Here is a 16,429-nt window from a genome sequence, read left to right as displayed (position 1 = left end):
TCTGAGTGCCACCTCCAGGGGACACCTGCAGGGATGGGCACTGCAAAGCTCCCTGGGCAGCCCCTGCCAAGGCCTGAGCAGCCTTTCCATGGGGAAATTCCTGCTGCTGGCCAAGCTGAGCCTGCCCTGGCCCAGCCTGAGGCCGTTCCCTCTCCTCCTGTCCCTTTTTCTGAGCCCTGTCCTGGCTGTCCCCTCCTGGCAGGACCTGTGCAGAGTGAGGAAACGGGAAGGCAAGAGAAGGGGAAGGGAAAGGGGAAAGGGGAAATGGGAAAGGGGAAAGGGAGTGGGAAGGGGAAGATTTGGTTGGATGGAGCCTACAACATTTCGGTCTATCAGCCTGACCACTCTAAGGAAGCTCCTGTAGAAATCGAGATTGTCAGAAAAGGAATTTTCAGTCCTGAGCAGAGACAATAAAGGAATACAGGAAATGTCTATAAGAGAAAAGGAGGAGATGATCCATATGAGTAATTATTCAGCTTCACTCACACTACGTAAACCAGGAAGGGGAGAACACGCCCTGAAAATGTCAGCATATTAAAGATATATTAAAAATATTCATAAATTGGTATTTGAAGTCACTGCCAGCACAAACCTTTCTATGATTTTGATCAAGTAAAGAAGTAGTTTTTAAAATGAGCTTATAGTGGAATTATGGAACTCATCACTGCTGGATGTGGTGGGATCCCAAATGATGTGCAAAATGATCAGACAGGTCCACGGGTGAGAGATTTTTTGTTTTCTATGAAACACGGTGGCTGAGGTGCTGCCTCCTGCTCAGGAAACCTCTGAATTGATTGCCAGATGCTGGGACATGTGCCAGGGGAATGATAAGCTGAAAATTACCTTCCTAAATGGCCATTAATAGCCATTCTTCATGGCAGGATGGCAAGATGGAGGATTCTTCAGTTTACTCAATAGAAGAGAACTCCAGAGTGGTTTGCTTGGAGAGGAACCTTAAAGGTCATCCTGTTTCACCCCCTGCCATGGGCAGGAACACCTTTCACTAGAGCAGGATGCTCCAGCCTGGCCTTGAACCCTTCCAGGGATGGGGCAGCCACAACTTCCTTCAATCACCCTGTTTTACAGTGTGAGATTGCTTATCGTACCCCATATGCTCCAAATCTTACAATTCCTCTGCTTTGTGCCTCAAGAGTTGCCCACACCAAGCTTCCCACAGGGATGTCTCCCTGCCGTGCTCCCACCAAGCCACTCTTGCTGGTTTTCTGCTTAACTCCCTTTCCCAGACACGTGGGTACTGCTGTGAGTGGGGAGGGTGTGAACAGCTTCCATCTATTTTCCCATCTTTAAGAAAATAGCAGGAGCTTTCCCAGGGGCCCGGCCGGGGTGGGCACAGCCTGCCCTTGGCACCGGCAGCCTGTGCTGGAAGTGTTTGTGCTTTGAGGATGAGCCAGAGCCATAAACTGACTCTGCAGGGCAGAGTTCAGGGGGTCAGTGCTGAGAGGAGTGTGGGAAGGGAGGGCAAGGAGGGAAGGAAAAGGGCTTGGTCATGGAATCCCAGAATCCCAAATCCCCGGGGCTGGAAAAGCCCTCCCAGCCCATGCAGTGCCAGCTGTGCCCCGTGCCCACCTTGTCCCCAGCCCAGAGCTCTGAGTGCCACCCCCAGGGGACACCTGCAGGGATGGGCACTGCAAAGCTCCCTGGGCAGCCCCTGCCAAGGCCTGAGCAGCCTTTCCATGGGGAAATTCCTGCTGCTGGCCAAGCTGAGCCTGCCCTGGCCCAGCCTGAGGCCGTTCCCTCTCCTCCTGTCCTCCCATGTGCAAACCTTTACAAGAGCCCATCCCTGGAGGGGTCCAGGGGAGGCCTGGACGTGGCACTCGGTGCCCTGGGCTGGGGACAAGGTGGGGTTTGGGCACAGGCTGGACTCAGTGGTATTGGACACGTCTCCAATCTCAGTGATCCTGGCATTCTGTGAATTTCCTGGTTTCCATGGAGGGCAGTGCCCCAGCACAGATGGGTTTACAGCTGCAGAAGTGTCTTTTAGGGCCAGAGGCTGCATTTTCTACAGACACCTCACGTGAGACAAACCCATTTGCTCTCCCTGGCCCGGTTCAGGCGCAGAAATAGTGGTTAAATTCAGTTTCCACCCCACAGCTGGGGGGCAAAGATAAACTTATTGCCACAAGACATCTTGACACAGACAGCTCCTGGGCCGCCCGAGGGGACACCTGGGGCTGTGTTTGCCTTTGTGACATCCAGTTTGTTTTTATTGTGCAACATATTATGATTTTAATTAAACATTTCGTGTCTCACCAGTCAAGGGGACACAGCCAGAACTTCCCTTCTGTCATTCCCTTGGAGCAATGCTGAAAGCACTTCTCTTGCAAAATTTATGACTTCCACTACAGATTTACCCTCCCAATAAAAATTATGTGTATTGCCAGCACTGTGGCTGCAGCACTGCCAGCCATAAATCACCGGGAGCCATAAACATGTCACCAATAAACTATCAGGAGAAAATCCTGCCTGCTGGGAGGGCGGCATAAATGGAAATGCTCATTTACTGCACACACTCCTCCTGCTGTTTGCGCACAGGAGCCGGGGCTCACGGCTCGGGTGATTGGGCAGGGTCAGCGTTATAAGGGCTGCCCTGCGGGCACGGGCACGGGCACGGGCACGGGCACGGGCACGGGCATGGACACAGACATGGACATGGACATGGCATCTCCCTCTGCTCCTCGACACGGCTGAGCCTGCGCTGGCCCAGGAGTCCCTGGCACCCTCGGTAAGTGCAGGCAGCTCCTGAGCCCCTTTGGTGGCACAGTGACACGGGTGGGAGCTGTGCCCAGCGCTGCTCCCTGAGCCCTTTTGGTGGCACAGTGACACGGGTGGGAGCTGTGCCCAGCGCTGCTCCCTGAGCCCCTTTGGTGGCACAGTGACACGGGTGGGAGCTGTGCCCAGCGCTGCTCCCTGAGCCCCTTTGGTGGCACAGTGACACGGGTGGTCCCCATGGCCCCAGTGCCACTCGGGTGGTCCCCCTGGCTCCGTGGTGGCCGTGGGTGGGATGTGTGGAGGGAGGGGGCTGTTGGCATCCCGTGTGGAGCCATCGGTGGTGTCGATGGGCTTGGTGTGAGATCCAGCTGCTCTCCCACTCCTGGGGTCCGTCTCAGCTGTGGGAATGGCCCCGGCCATGGCCCCTGTCCCGGTCTCCAATGTCAGCAGGCAGTGGGGCTCTCTGGGAGCTGCATCCCCAGGTGCCCTGCTGATCCTGCTCCCTTCGCTGAGCCCTCACTTGGTTGTTGGGTAGGCAGCGATGCTGCTGTGAAAACAGCAAGGGCTCCTCTTTGGGAAGAAGCAGATGTCTGAGCCCAGCCCCAGCTCCCGCCCTCGCTGACAGTAACACCAGAATTTGGAGCTACTGGTGAACATCAAAGTCAGACACGGGCAAAAATCAGGAAGTGGCTTTAAAGGCATGAGAAGGAATGACACCATGTCCTGCATGAGGGTTCTGGTGCCTGGCCTCTTCTGCCAGGCAGGCTGGGCTGCTCCTGGGGAGCAGGAGCACCTCGGGCACTGGGCAGGAGACACCCTCTCCGTGGCTCAGCAGCCACCTCCCAGGGCTGCCACCAATCTTTAACTTGGCATCCTCCAGGAATGGGAGGTTTGCTTCCTCCTCAGGGCCTGGCTGCACAAGAAAGGTGCAATTGCCATCCCATGACAGACAGCCAGGAGATCTTTTCTGCCCTGGTTTTGTGGCTCTGTGATTCTGTGACAGACACGTGCCTGCTGTAAGTTGAGCTGTGTTACCTACACACATAGAAATGCACATAAACATGCCTGCCTGGTTGTTTACACATTTGACACATTACATGTGTGTATATTTATACACATCCCTTACAGACACACACACAGAACATGGAGGGGTAAAACCGTCTGAGGGTGGAACCTGCATCTGTAACGTGTTGGGGCACGTAACAAAGCAGAGCAGCTCAGGAGGGAGCAGAGTGAATAGATCCTGTTCCTGAGTGACTTCTACACTGTGGTGGGAGTTGCTGGTGCTGGACAAAGTCAGGTTTGAGGGAAGGTTTTCTTATAAGTGAAGCATCTCCTACAGCCCCAGGGAGTTCTCACCAGTCCCCTCTCTCCTTGGTGCTCTAACAGTCTCTTTGTCCACCTCCGTATTCCTGGAGAGCTGTTGAAGCTCAGTGTCTCTGAGAGCTCTGGATGCCTGCCAGAAGCTGCGCTCAGGGACACAGGCCTGCACACACTCAGATTCTTTAGGTTTTTAACCCAGGCCCCAGACGTGACTGAGTTGCAGGAGTCAGCAGATTGAATTCACTGCTCAGGCAGCAGAATCGTGGAACAGATAGGTCTGGGTAGAAAGGGTTAATAGATAGGTAGAAAGTTAAAGAAATAGATAGGTAGAAAGTTAAATAGATAGGCCTGGGTAGAAAGGGACCTTAAAGCTCATTCAGTGCCACCCAGTGTCCAGCCTGGCCTTGGGCACTGCCAGGGACCCAGGGGCAGCCCCAGCTGCTCTGGGCACCCTGTGCCAGGGCCTGCCCGCCCTCCAGATGCTGTTGCATTGGCAGAAAGGGGCAACTCTTACCTTTGGGGAGCTCTGAGCCAGCAGCGAGGACCAGAGGTACCTGTGGGCTCTGTGGAACCATCGGGGGATGCAGCAGCTGCCCAGGCACAGCCAAGCCCTCCCCGTGCTGCCCAGGTTCTCCTGAGGAAGGGCTGAGCACCCTTCAGCACCTGGCACACGTGGCTCTGCCCCGCCTGGAGGAAATCAAATGATTTGGGGTTTTCCCCAGGTCCCATCAGGTATGTGCTGCTTTTGCCCCAGAGCAGGAAGATGTTTGTCCTTGCTAAGCTTCAGGATTTATTGTCACATTAGACTCTCAAGCTGAGAATCTAATGAAGAAAATTGTATTAGGACCCTAAAAAATACGTCATGGAAGAATTGTCTGTTATTCAAAGATGAGCTGTGTTACAGCAAACCCTCTGGCTGATAATGCAGACCCACTGTGGCCCAAGTTCTGTATCCTGTGGAAGGTGAAGGAAGACTGAAGTCACAAATATTTTTTTGCATTAATTAGCTCATCTTGCACATTTGCTGCTTTCCCCCAGCCAGAGCAGGTCACTCTGTCACTGAGGGGCTCAGGGACCCTGTCAGCCTGTCCAGCATTGTCACAGGAAATGTAGGAAACTGGATTGTGCCAAGGCTCGGAGGTTCATTGGATAATTCATGTTGGAGAGACTTCTGAAGATCTCTGGTCCAGCACCTGCCTCATGCAGGGCCAGCTGGGACTTCTCACGGCTTTGCCAGTCGGGTCCTGAAAACTTCTGTGCGTGGAGATGTGCAGCCTCTGGGCAACCTGCTCCAGTGCTTGATGGGGAAACATTTCTCATTTAATTCAGTCTAAACCTCCCTCATTTCATCTTCCACCTGCTGCCTCCCATCCTTCTTCCACACTCGGCTGTGAAGATCCTTGATGCCTCCTTGGAGGAAGATCCCTTCAAAACTTCTCTTCTCGGGGCTGAGCAAGCCTCTTTCCTGGATCTCTTATTCCAGGGCGTTCTCCACCCACCTGTCCCACTGACATCCTGCTGAACTGGAGCAGACACTGCCGGATCTCTGCCAAGGCCTCCCTGCCCTCTCCTCTGGGTCCTGGTGTAAAACACCCACCGTATCCCGTGTGCCCCCTCCCCTCCAGTTCATCCCCAGGGCCTTTCCCAGGATCCTCCCCAGGGCTCTGAGCCTGGAACATCCTGTGCTTTGCCTTGTGCTTTGCCTTGTGCTTGCCTGTTCTCAACAGGTGTCCCAGGCACCACGCAGAGCCTGTGTCCACGTGGGGTTTTGCTCAGTTATTCCCCTCCACCTGGCAGTAAAGGTTGTGAAAAGTTGCGTGTGGGTACCACTGAAAACCCACCTTGCCCCAGGACCCATCTTCTGAGCTGAGAGGGTCTGGTGGCTGATTCTCTGCTCTGTTGGAAATCATGGAATCCCAGGCAGGGAGAGGCCTTAAAGACCCTCCTGTTCCCACAGCTCCACGGGCAGGGACACCTCCCACTGGTCCAGGCTGCTCCAGTCTGGTGTTAAACACTCGCAGGGATGGGGTAGCCACAGCTTCTCTGGGCAGCCTGTGCCAGTGCCAGTGCCAACAAATTTTGGATTTGTTTCCAGTGTTGATTTCCTAAATAAGAAGTGTCAGGGTTAAACTTTCACAATTTTCACGTCTTTTGATCTCCAGTTGGCATAAAAAAGCAGCCTTGGCTTAGCAGCTTGGTCATGGTTGGGATGAGCACAGAAAAGGCGTTTGCTCACTCCACAGAGCATCTCAAACTGTGGAATTTGGGGACAACTGTGAAATGGTGGAATGTTTTTCTTTTCATTCTAAAGCATTTCAAGTTGTTTTTTTTTTTCTCCTCTTTTTCAACAAAAACTGTCCATCCTTTTCCTCAGTTTAGGGTTTAATGGGTGAGCAGGAGTGTAGCTGTATGTGGCACTGTTCCCAAACAGCACAGGCATGCCTGCAGGGCTGGTGGGGAGGTGGAGGGATGTGCAGCTCCTCTGTTCAGCGCAGAGTCCAGCTACGTGGAGTTTGTGTTGTTGGTTTGTTTTAGGTCTAGGCCATGTGAGAGCTGAGCTGGGATGGAGCATGACTCACACACCCCGTGGGAATTCAATGGCTCCTTCCATCAGCCTTCAGCTTTCCTCATGATGGGCATCCCGGGCCTGGAAGCCCTTCACCCCTGGATCTCCATCCCTTTCTGTGCCCTCTACCTTACTGCTCTCTTGGGGAACTGCGTGATCCTGTTCATCATCAGGAGGACCCCCAGCCTTCACGAGCCCATGTACTACTTCCTGTCCATGCTGGCAGTCACCGACCTGGGCCTGGCTCTCTGCACCCTGCCCACCACCCTGGGCCTCTTTTGGTTCGACGTGCGCAGGATCGGCTTCGACGCCTGCCTCGCTCAGATGTATTTCATCCACATCCTGTCCTTCATCGAGTCCTCCGTGCTCCTGGCCATGGCCTTTGACCGCTTCATCGCCATCTCCCACCCGCTGAGACACCCGGCCATCCTGACCAAGAGCACCGTCCTCAAGATAGGCCTGGCCATTGTGCTGAGGGGCATGGTCTCGCTGCTCCCCATTCCCTTCCTGCTCAAGAGACTGACCTACTGCGGCAAGACGGAGCTGTCCCACTCCTTCTGCTTCCATCCTGACATCATGAACCTGGCCTGCGCAGATATCAAGGTCAATGTCTTCTACGGGATGATCATTCTCTTGTCCACGGTGGGGATGGACTTCATCTTCATCGTGCTGTCCTACATCCTCATCATCAGAACCGTGGTCAGCCTCACCACCAAGGAGGAGTGTCTGAAGGCTCTCAACACCTGTGTCTCCCACATCTGTGCTGTCCTCGTGTTCTTCATCCCCATGATCGGACTGTCCATGATCCATCGCTTTGGGAAGAACGTTCCTCCCCTCGTTAACACCTTGGTGGCCTACACCTACCTCATCATTCCCCCCGCTCTCAACCCCGTTATCTACAGCATAAAATCCACCCACATCCGGGAGGCTTTGCTCAGGGCCCTGTGCAGGAAGCGTGGCTCTGACTGGTAGTTTCCTCCACTAGTTCTGCCAGAAAGTGCTGGTGGACTGGGCTCTCTGTCAGACCTCTGGGCCTGGGCTCTCTGTCAGACCTCTGGGACTGGTTCCTTGGTCAGAGCTCTTGGCCTGGTTTCCCAGTCAGAGCTGGTGGATGCTCTCTTGGTGCTCCATCCATGCAGGTCATTGCCAGAGGAAAGAAGTGCAGATCCATGGGATGCCGTTCCTCATCCCAAAGCTGTGAGCTTTCATGTTATGTCCTAGCCTGGTGCTTTCCTCCCTTCCTGCACAGAGCATTTCTCATTAGGCCTTGTTGAGGGGCCCAGAGCACTCTCAGCCCTTGAAAATCATGCTCAGCCATCATCCAATTGTCTGGAGTGCCGTGTCCATCCCCAGTGACAAAACAGCTGCTTGTGCACTGCTTTTGGAATCTTTGAGTCTTACCAGCTTGCCAGGTCTAGTTAATGTCCCAGTCATTGTTCTGCCTTGAATGTCATGTATGTGCAGCATCTGCAATAAAATCCATCTACTCGCTGTGAAAGGTCATAAGATTTGAGGAGGCCTTTTTTTCTGTCTATATGATGCAGAAAGATTAGGCTGGAGCTGCCTAAAATCTTCAGGGTGTGCCGCAGATGAGCAGGACTGGATGAGCCAGCTGTGTCTCTGGGTGGGCTTGGGGGTCTGGTGGGGCTGGAAGCTCTCTTGCAAAAAAAGAGGGGAGTTCAAAAACATTGTAGGAATGGCTGAACTTCCTGACACTCGTGCTGCTGCCTTCCATCTGAGCGCTGCTGGTGCTGGCTGTGCCCCTCAGCAGGATGAGAGGAGATCCCCAGGGGCATCCAGAGTGGGAGATGACAGCATGTCCCAGCACCTCCTTGCTCTGCTGGAGGCTGGGTGTGAGCCAGGCAGGCAGAAAGTTTCATGTTTCTCCTGGCTCCCACAGACAGAATAAAATGTCCCAAAATCACAGAACAGAATCACAGAACCACTAGGGTTGGAAAAGCCCTCCCAGACCTGTGACTGATCGCCCACCTTGTCACTCACACCAGAGCACTGAGAGCCACGTCCAGTTGTGAATATTTCACTCCTCCAAATGGCAGAGCTGTAGTTCTGTTGATCTCAAACCACACTTTGGCCAGTCTTGAGCACGGTGGAGAAGGAGCAACAGTCAGTGTTTACTTTGGAGGGATGAGGCAGCAAAGGCACCGGGACAGGATCCCAGCCCTGAACTGTCCTGGTCTTGCCTGATACTGAGCACTTCATCAGCCCAGATCAGACTTTCTATTCTGCTCCACATGTGCAGTAGCTGGAGAGAAAAAAAATTGAAAGAAAAAAATAATGGAGCGGAAACAGCTCCATAAAAAAGCAGAAAGAGGGCAGGGAGGATTCCTAAGGGGAGGATTCCCAGGCCACTGCTTGCTCTGTGTTGTGCTCATTATCTCGCTGTGTCCCAGGGTCCCTTGCCCAGGGTGAGACACCAACAGCACCCAGGAGCTCAGCCTGGGGAGCAGCTCCCACTGCCACTGGGGAAGGGGAGAGCTCTGCTCAAATACTTCTGATCTAAACCGGAGCTTGCAGGAAAAATTTACAGAAGAGAGGAACAGCCAGGAGAAAAGAGCTTTGCTGTGGAGATGCCTGGCTTGCAGCATCCTCACACGGGATTCTGAAATTGATGATTGAGAGTTCTGAGAAGATTCTGAGTCTGCTCCCATTCTGAAAACTTCCAGAGTTCACCCCTGGATGTCCGTGTTTCCTGGCTGCAGCTCTTCCCCAAAACTGCTCTGAAACAAAAAGCCCGAGGAGCCTGTGCCACAGTAAGAAAATGTTTGTGGGGGACTTGGAGGGCAAAGTGGGGGGATTTATCAGCACATCTGTCAGCACAGCTGGAGAGCAGGGTGGAGGGGGAATGAAAGAGGGAAAGATAAAGGTTGGAGGGGAGAGGAAGGGGAAGGGAAAGAGAGAGAAGGCAGAGAAGGAGAAAGAAGGAGAAGAAATATGGGAGAGATGGGGTCGTTCAGCCTGGAGAGGAGAAGCTCCAGGGAGAGCTCAGAGCCCCTGGCAGGGCCTGAAGGGGCTCCAGGAGAGCTGCAGAGGGACTGGGGACAAGGCCTGGAGGGACAGGAGCCAGGGAATGGCTCCCAGTGCCAGAGGGCAGGGCTGGATGGGAGATTGGGAATTGGGAATTGTTCCCTGGCAGGGTGGGCAGGGGCTGGGATGGAATTGCCAGAGCAGCTGGGGCTGCCCCTGGATCCCTGGCAGTGCCCAAGGCCAGGTTGGACACTGGGGCTGGAGCAGCCTGGCACAGTGGGAGGTGACCCTGCCATGGCAGGGGTGGAACGGGATGAGCTCCAAGGTTCCTCCCAACCCAAACCATTCCATGGTTCTTTGATGAGGCAGGGTCAAAGGTTGGACTCAATGATCCTGGATTTCCAACCTCCAGTGATTCTGTGATTTACTGCTGGGGGTGCTGCTTGGGTCCCCCTAGGAAAATAAATCTGCATTTACTGGTGTTTCAAAGACACGGATCCAGTTTCCACTTGTGCAGAAATCCAGTCCCTCTCAGCACCCGCCCTGCCCACCAGCAATCCCAAATCCTGAGCCTCTTATGAAAACCTGCCTACATGTACCAGTGCCAGAGAACTGGAGCGAACTGAAGCATCGGGGGTTGTTTCACAGGGCTGTCTCACAGCCCCATTCCCTCAGGGAAATGATCAGGAGGGCAGGAATTTTCCCGTGAGACTCAGGTAATCCCATCAGGGCTGGCAGCTGAGGTGCCTCAGTACCTGTTGGTGATTACCGAGGCTCCTTGTTCATTCCTTTTGTGTCTTAATTCAAGCGCTTGGCTGACATCCCTGGAATAGATTTTGGGCACAGTGACAGCAAGAGTCCTCCCACACTGTGTGTAAATCGGGTATAAAAAGCTACAATGTGAGTCCTACTTGTTATACATCTGAGATGGAAAAGCCCCAGATCGGGAGAATAAAGCCTGATGCTATTTTAGGCCTTCAGCACAGATGTGCAATAAAAACCCCATGTTTCACAACCCAACATTACTTATAAAATAACTCCATTAGTAACCTGCAGAGCTTGCCATAAAGCCACTTTGCATTGTTGATTTGCACAGATTGGGCATGAAAGCAATAACCAGAAAGCTCAGGTTGAGCTTGACCTTGTGCTGCCCATCCAGGGCAGGAGGGATGGTGGGTTTATTTCAGCACAGGTACTGGCTTGGTGCCTGAAAATAGAAAGGTACCTAAAGCAAAGCCTTTTATGTATCTTCAGGCCATTTCCCTTGGATCACAGCGCTCCTGGAAAATCTACAGGTACAGAATAAGGTGAACAATCTGATTGGTTTTTTCTACAGATATTCTGTTTTTTCCATACATGTCATAGGATGAAAATCCAATTTGTATGTGAAAAAAAATTTGAAAGATCCATGTCTGCCTGCGCCTGTGAGCTGCTCTGGGGAGGGCTGGGTCGTGGGAGGCAGCACTGCCAGCTTCAGCCTCACTGAGCACATTTCTGACAGGACACCACAGCACATATGGAAAAAATCAAGCAGCACTGAAGTATTCTGAGAGAGCACTAAAAATCTGCCGGGTTTTTTGTTATAATTTTTAATTTTGTCCTTTAGAAAGAAAAGCAAACAAGTTCAGCTGATGGGTTTACTATTCAAAAGGTTGATTTTATGGTGTTCTGCCTTTTAGAGAATTCAGGCAATTCCCGTTCGAACTGAAATGTCAGCATTTTGTCACTGCATATGTTGTTGCACAGAGCCATAACGGGGTAAAAAACCGGGAGAGGAGCTCTCTGCATCAGCGTGGCAGCTCTGAGAATGCCAGGAATGGCCCTGTGGGATCCCAAGCCATGGGAAAGGGCTGGTAAAAAGTTTGTGTTTCCCTTGCAGCAGGAAGCGCCCGGGCGTAGCATGAGTGGCCCTGGCGCCGCGGGCCATGCCCTTCTCCAACAGCTCTGAGCTCAGCCCGTCCTTCATCCTGGCCAGCCTGCCGGGGCTGGAGGCGGCGCAGTCCTGGATGGCCATCCCGCTGTGCTCGGCCTACGTGCTGGCGGTGCTGGGCAACGGCGCCGTGCTGCTGGTGGTGCGCGCCGAGCCCAGCCTGCACGCGCCCATGTACTTCTTCCTCTGCATGCTGGCCGCCATCGACCTGGCGCTGGCCACGGCCACCGTGCCGCGCATCCTCTGCTTCTACTGGTTCGGCAGCAGGGAGATCAGCTTCGCCGCCTGCCTGCTCCAGATGTTCCTCATCCACACGCTCTCGGCCGTCGAGTCCACCGTGCTGCTGGCCATGGCCGTGGACCGCTACGTGGCCATCTGCCACCCGCTGCGGCACGCCGCCATCCTCACCAACGGCGCCACGGCCAAGATCGGGCTGCTGGCCGTGGCCAGAGGAGTGCTCTTCTTCCTGCCGCTGCCCCTGCTCCTCCTGCCCCTGCCCTTCTGCGGCTCCCGCGTGCTGTCCCACTCCTTCTGCCTGCACCAGGACGTGATGAACCTGGCCTGCGCCAACACCACCCCCAGCGTGGTGTACGGGCTCACCGCCATCCTGCTGGTCATGGGGCTGGACGCCGTGCTCATCTGCCTCTCCTACCTGCTCATCCTGAAGGCCGTCCTGCGCCTCGCGGCCTGGAGGGAGCGGCTCAAGGTGTTCAGCACCTGCATCGCCCACATCTGCGTGGTGCTGGCCTTCTACGTGCCCCTGATCGGGCTGTCTGTGGTGCACAGGTTTGGGAAGGACCTGGCTCCGCTGGTCCACATCATCATGGGCAACATCTACATCCTGGTGCCCGCCGTGCTCAACCCTATCATCTACGGGGTGAGGACCAAGCAGATCCAGAGGAGGATCCTGAGCTTGATTCACGTCACCGACAGAGCTCCCCGGTGACCTGAGCTGGGCGCTGCCCGTGTCCTCACTCTGGCTCACCTTGTTTTACACTCAGAGCCTTTGGTGCTGGACTGTCCTCTCCGTGTGCTCTGAGGCGCTGCCACCAGGCAAAAGCTGATTGTACACTCCCCCAGAGAGTGTTTGCCCTCACCAAACTCAGAGAGAAATGACTGCAGTGATCTAAATCCAAGCCCAACCTGGCAGGTTCCACAAGAAGGGAAAAGTGACTCAGCAAACTTACACAGATGTCCCAGCATTGCACCTCTTGGTTCCCGTCTCACCTCTAACAGCGGCAGAGCAGAGAAAATGCCGGCTGGTTTGGGATGATTTAGTTAATTCATTGGTTTCACAGACACATTCCAGAAGTTTTGCCAGAAAATTTGCATGTAGCATCATTCTTTAAGTAAAATAATTACAGGACACCTGTCCAAAGTGACATTACAGATGCAGAAATGCATTTCAGAGAAAGAACATCCCCCTCTGTGGTCTTGTTCTGACCTGCTGTGCACTCTGTCAAGACCCCTCAACCTCCTCAGAGCAGATGCTGTGTAAAAACTTCAGACTCAGAGTTACTGGTAGCAACTGTAAAAATCATTTAAATTTGTAATTGTATTCAAGAAAATGAAAACATCTCAAGGGAAAAAACAAGCAAGTTATAAATGTCAGTGATGACTCCAAGCTGAAGGAAGTCTCATTTCCAAGCCACACTGGGAATTCCTAAAACGTCCTGCCACCAGCACCACTGAGCAGAGTCTGACACCATCCTCTGGCACGCCTCGGAGAGACGAGCAAGGATTGAGGGGAACCCCTCTCAGTGTTCTCGTTACCACGAGTTGTGGTTTCACACTCGAGGGGGAATCAGGGATGTTCCCACTGCAGCAGACACAGAGATCCCTCAGCCAGCGGGGCCGGGGCTGAGCTCCCGTTTGGTCACCGTGGGTTTTGCTGCCCCAGGGTGGCACAAGGCCCTGCCCAGACCTTTCTGGGGGAGCAGCAGCAGCACTGGCCTGATCTGCACTGCATCAGGAAGCACAGGTGCTCTCAAACCCCAGTGTCTCCATTAGGATCCCAGAATCCCAAATTCCTGGGGCTGGAAAAGCCCTCCCAGCCCAGGCAGTGCCAGCTGTGCCCCGTGCCCACCTTGTCCCCAGCCCAGAGCTCTGAGTGCCACCTCCAGGGGACACCTGCAGGGATGGGCACTGCAAAGCTCCCTGGGCAGCCCCTGCCAAGGCCTGAGCAGCCTTTCCATGGGGAAATTCCTGCTGCTGGCCAAGCTGAGCCTGCCCTGGCCCAGCCTCAGGCCGTTCCCTCTCCTCCTGTCCCTTTTTCTGAGCCCTGTCCCGGCTGTCCCCTCCTGGCAGGAGCTGTGCAGAGCCACAGGGTCCCCCCTGAGCCTCCTTTGCTCCAGGCTCAGCCCCTTCCCAGCTCCCTCAGGGATTCTCCAGCCCCTTCCCAGCTCCCTCAGCCGCTCCTCACAGACTGACTCTCTAGGACAGGGGCAGGTCCCAGAGCTCAGGGGCTCTTGTCCGTGACTTTAGATGGGAGATGTCACCAAAGGCTCTGTCGTGGGCGGGGGCCCCCAGTGCTGCAGTGTTTGGTGGAGTTTGGTGCAGTTTCTTCCCAGTTCCAATGAATGCTGGGAGTGAAACAAGCCTCATTTTTGTAGTCTGTGCTGGTACAGCTTCAGTCTTGGTATAACCTTTTTCTGCTAAATTCAACCTCAATTTATTTCAAAATAAATTCTTTCATTTAGGCGAGTTACAAATGGTTCTCATCTGGGACTTCAAGGCAATTCTGTCTCCTGTCATTTTTGGCATATTCTGGTTTAATAGAGCTTAGAAGGGTAAAAAAAAAAATTTGTAAAAATGAAAACAATCTGTACCTGTCTAATGTGATTTGGGAAATGTGAATGAATTTTTCAGAGGCATTATGGGTCTAAACCCTTTTCAGGTGGCCATGGCACTGAGAAATGGCTCCTGCTCATTCCCCATATGTTCCTGTTTTTTCCTCTTGTGCTGATAAAAAAAAAATAATAGAGAAAAATGAATGAACTACTCTGGAATGCTGTATTGTATTTCCTACTCATTTATTTCTCAGAGAGCTAATAGAGGCTCGGAGCAGGAAGGCATGATGGATTGATTTCTCCTGGGTGCAGATAAAAACTCACATCTTGTTCTCCAAAGTTTAGTCATGGAGTGTTGCTTTGCTGGGGAACAGAACATGCTGAACATGGCACTTGTCTTTGCCACTTTCCTCCTGGAATGTCCAGTGCTGAGGGCCCAGGTCACCTCTCCTGCAGCAGAAGGAAAACCTCAACCAGCCCATGGGCACACCCAGCCCACACCTCCTCCGTGAGCAGGGCCAGAGCCAGAGGTGGGGCTGGTGCAGGGAAGGGTTGGGTTCGCTTGACTGAAAGGGAAGGGTTGGGACAAGGCGAGGAACGGTGGAGGGAGGGAGGAAAGAGGAGTTTGGGAGAGGTGGGAAGTGGATTGGGAGTCACAGGAGCCTGGAGCTGGCAAAAGAGGCAACAAGGACACACATGGGACTGTAGCAGATGGAGATTCCTAGAAAATCTTCTGGGAGATGGCCCCCAAGTATTCCTCTTCTCTTCTCTTCTCTTCTCTTCTCTTCTCTTCTCTTCTCTTCTCTTCTCTTCTCTTCTCTTCTCTTCTCTTCTCTTCTCTTCTCTTCTCTTCTCTTCTCTTCTCTTCTCTTCTCTTCTCTTCTCTTCTCTTCTCTTCTCTTCTCTTCTCCTCTCCTCTCCTCTCCTCTCCTCTCCTCTCCTCTCCTCTCCTCTCCTCTCCTCTCCTCTCCTCTCCTCTCCTCTCCTCTCTTCTCTTCTCTCTCTTCTCTTCTCTCTCTTCTCTTCTCTCTCTTCTCTTCTCTCTCTTCTCTTCTCTTCTCTTCTCTTCTCTTCTCTTCTCTTCTCTTCTCTTCTCTTCTCTCTCTTCTCTTCTCTTCTCTCCTCTTCTCTCCTCTCCTCTCCTCTCCTCTCCTCTCCTCTCCTCTCCTCTCCTCTCCTCTCCTCTCCTCTCCTCTCCTCTCCTCTCCTCTCCTCTCCTCTCCTCTCCTCTCCTCTCCTCTCCTCTCCTCTCCTCTCCTCTCCTCTCCTCTCCTCTCTCCTCTCCTCTCCTCTCCTCTCCTCTCCTCTCCTCTCCTCTCCTCTCCTCTCCTCTCCTCTCCTCTCCTCTCCTCTCCTCTTCTCTTCTCTTCTCTTCTCTTCTCTCTTCTCTTCTCTTCTCTTCTCCTCTCCTCTCCCCTCCCCTCCCTCCTCTTCTCTCTCCTCTCTTCTCTTCTCTTCTCTCTCTTCTCTTCTCTTCTCTTCCCTTCCCTTCCCTCCCTTCCCTTCCCTTCCCTTCCCCTCCCCTCCCCTCCCCTCCCCTCCCCTCCCCTCTGCCTGGGGGTTGGATACAGTTCCCAGAAATGGAAGGGCTTTGTTTGCTCAACATTTGGATTGCAATTGGCTCTGCTGAAGATTTGGCACAGAGGGGCTGCACTGCCTGAGCTCCACAGAGCAGAGCCCAGGGGTGCAGGGTGACACCCACACCAAGTGAGCTGAACAAACAGGGTTCGGGGTCCCAAATCTGCCTCGTTACATCATCATCCTCCATCTGTGCCATGGGCATGGTGCTCCTGACTTCTCTCTCCGTGCCTGGATTAAAGCTGGGGATGAAAAGCAGCCAAGAAGGGATAGATTGCTGTTGTTTGGGAAGGATCATTAATACATACTGCAACAGTCTTAATTGCACACCCAGCAATTAAACCCAAATTTAACCTTGAACTGCCCAGAGAAGGGCAATGGAGCTGGGGAAGGGCAGGGTGGGGATCAGGCTCTGCTGCCAGGGAACAGGGACAGGAGGAGAGGGAACGGCCTGAGGCTGGGCCAGGGCAGGCTCAGCTTGGCCAGCAGCAGGAATTTCCCCATGGAAAGGCTGCTCAGGCCTTGGCA

General features: G+C 53.6%; 2 protein-coding genes across 2 annotated transcripts; both read left to right on the top strand.

Moving 5' to 3' along the window:
• The first annotated feature begins 6,385 nt into the window (after positions 1-6,385).
• LOC128783483 (olfactory receptor 51G2-like) lies at positions 6,386-7,734 on the top strand. Its single transcript, XM_053934226.1, has one exon. It carries the CDS (start codon positions 6,617-6,619, stop codon positions 7,589-7,591), a length of 975 nt encoding a protein of 324 aa, XP_053790201.1. The 5' UTR covers positions 6,386-6,616; the 3' UTR covers positions 7,592-7,734.
• Positions 7,735-11,189: 3,455 nt separating this feature from the next.
• On the top strand, positions 11,190-15,127 carry LOC128783485 (olfactory receptor 51E2-like). Its single transcript, XM_053934228.1, has one exon. The coding sequence runs from the start codon at positions 11,530-11,532 to the stop codon at positions 12,478-12,480; it is 951 nt and encodes a 316-aa protein (XP_053790203.1). The 5' UTR covers positions 11,190-11,529; the 3' UTR covers positions 12,481-15,127.
• The last annotated feature ends 1,302 nt before the right edge of the window (positions 15,128-16,429 follow it).

This window comes from Vidua chalybeata, chromosome 2 (genome assembly GCF_026979565.1).
Source record: "Vidua chalybeata isolate OUT-0048 chromosome 2, bVidCha1 merged haplotype, whole genome shotgun sequence".
NCBI lineage: Eukaryota > Metazoa > Chordata > Aves > Passeriformes > Viduidae > Vidua > Vidua chalybeata.
Note: the sequence above shows the minus strand (reverse complement) of the source record. Positions and strands in the feature narration are given on the sequence as shown.

Coding starts and splice junctions, on each gene's coding strand:
- LOC128783485 (XM_053934228.1), top strand. CDS start 11,530: ATGCCCTTCTCCAACAGCTCTGAGCTCAGCCCGTCCTTCATCCTGGCC.
- LOC128783483 (XM_053934226.1), top strand. CDS start 6,617: ATGGAGCATGACTCACACACCCCGTGGGAATTCAATGGCTCCTTCCAT.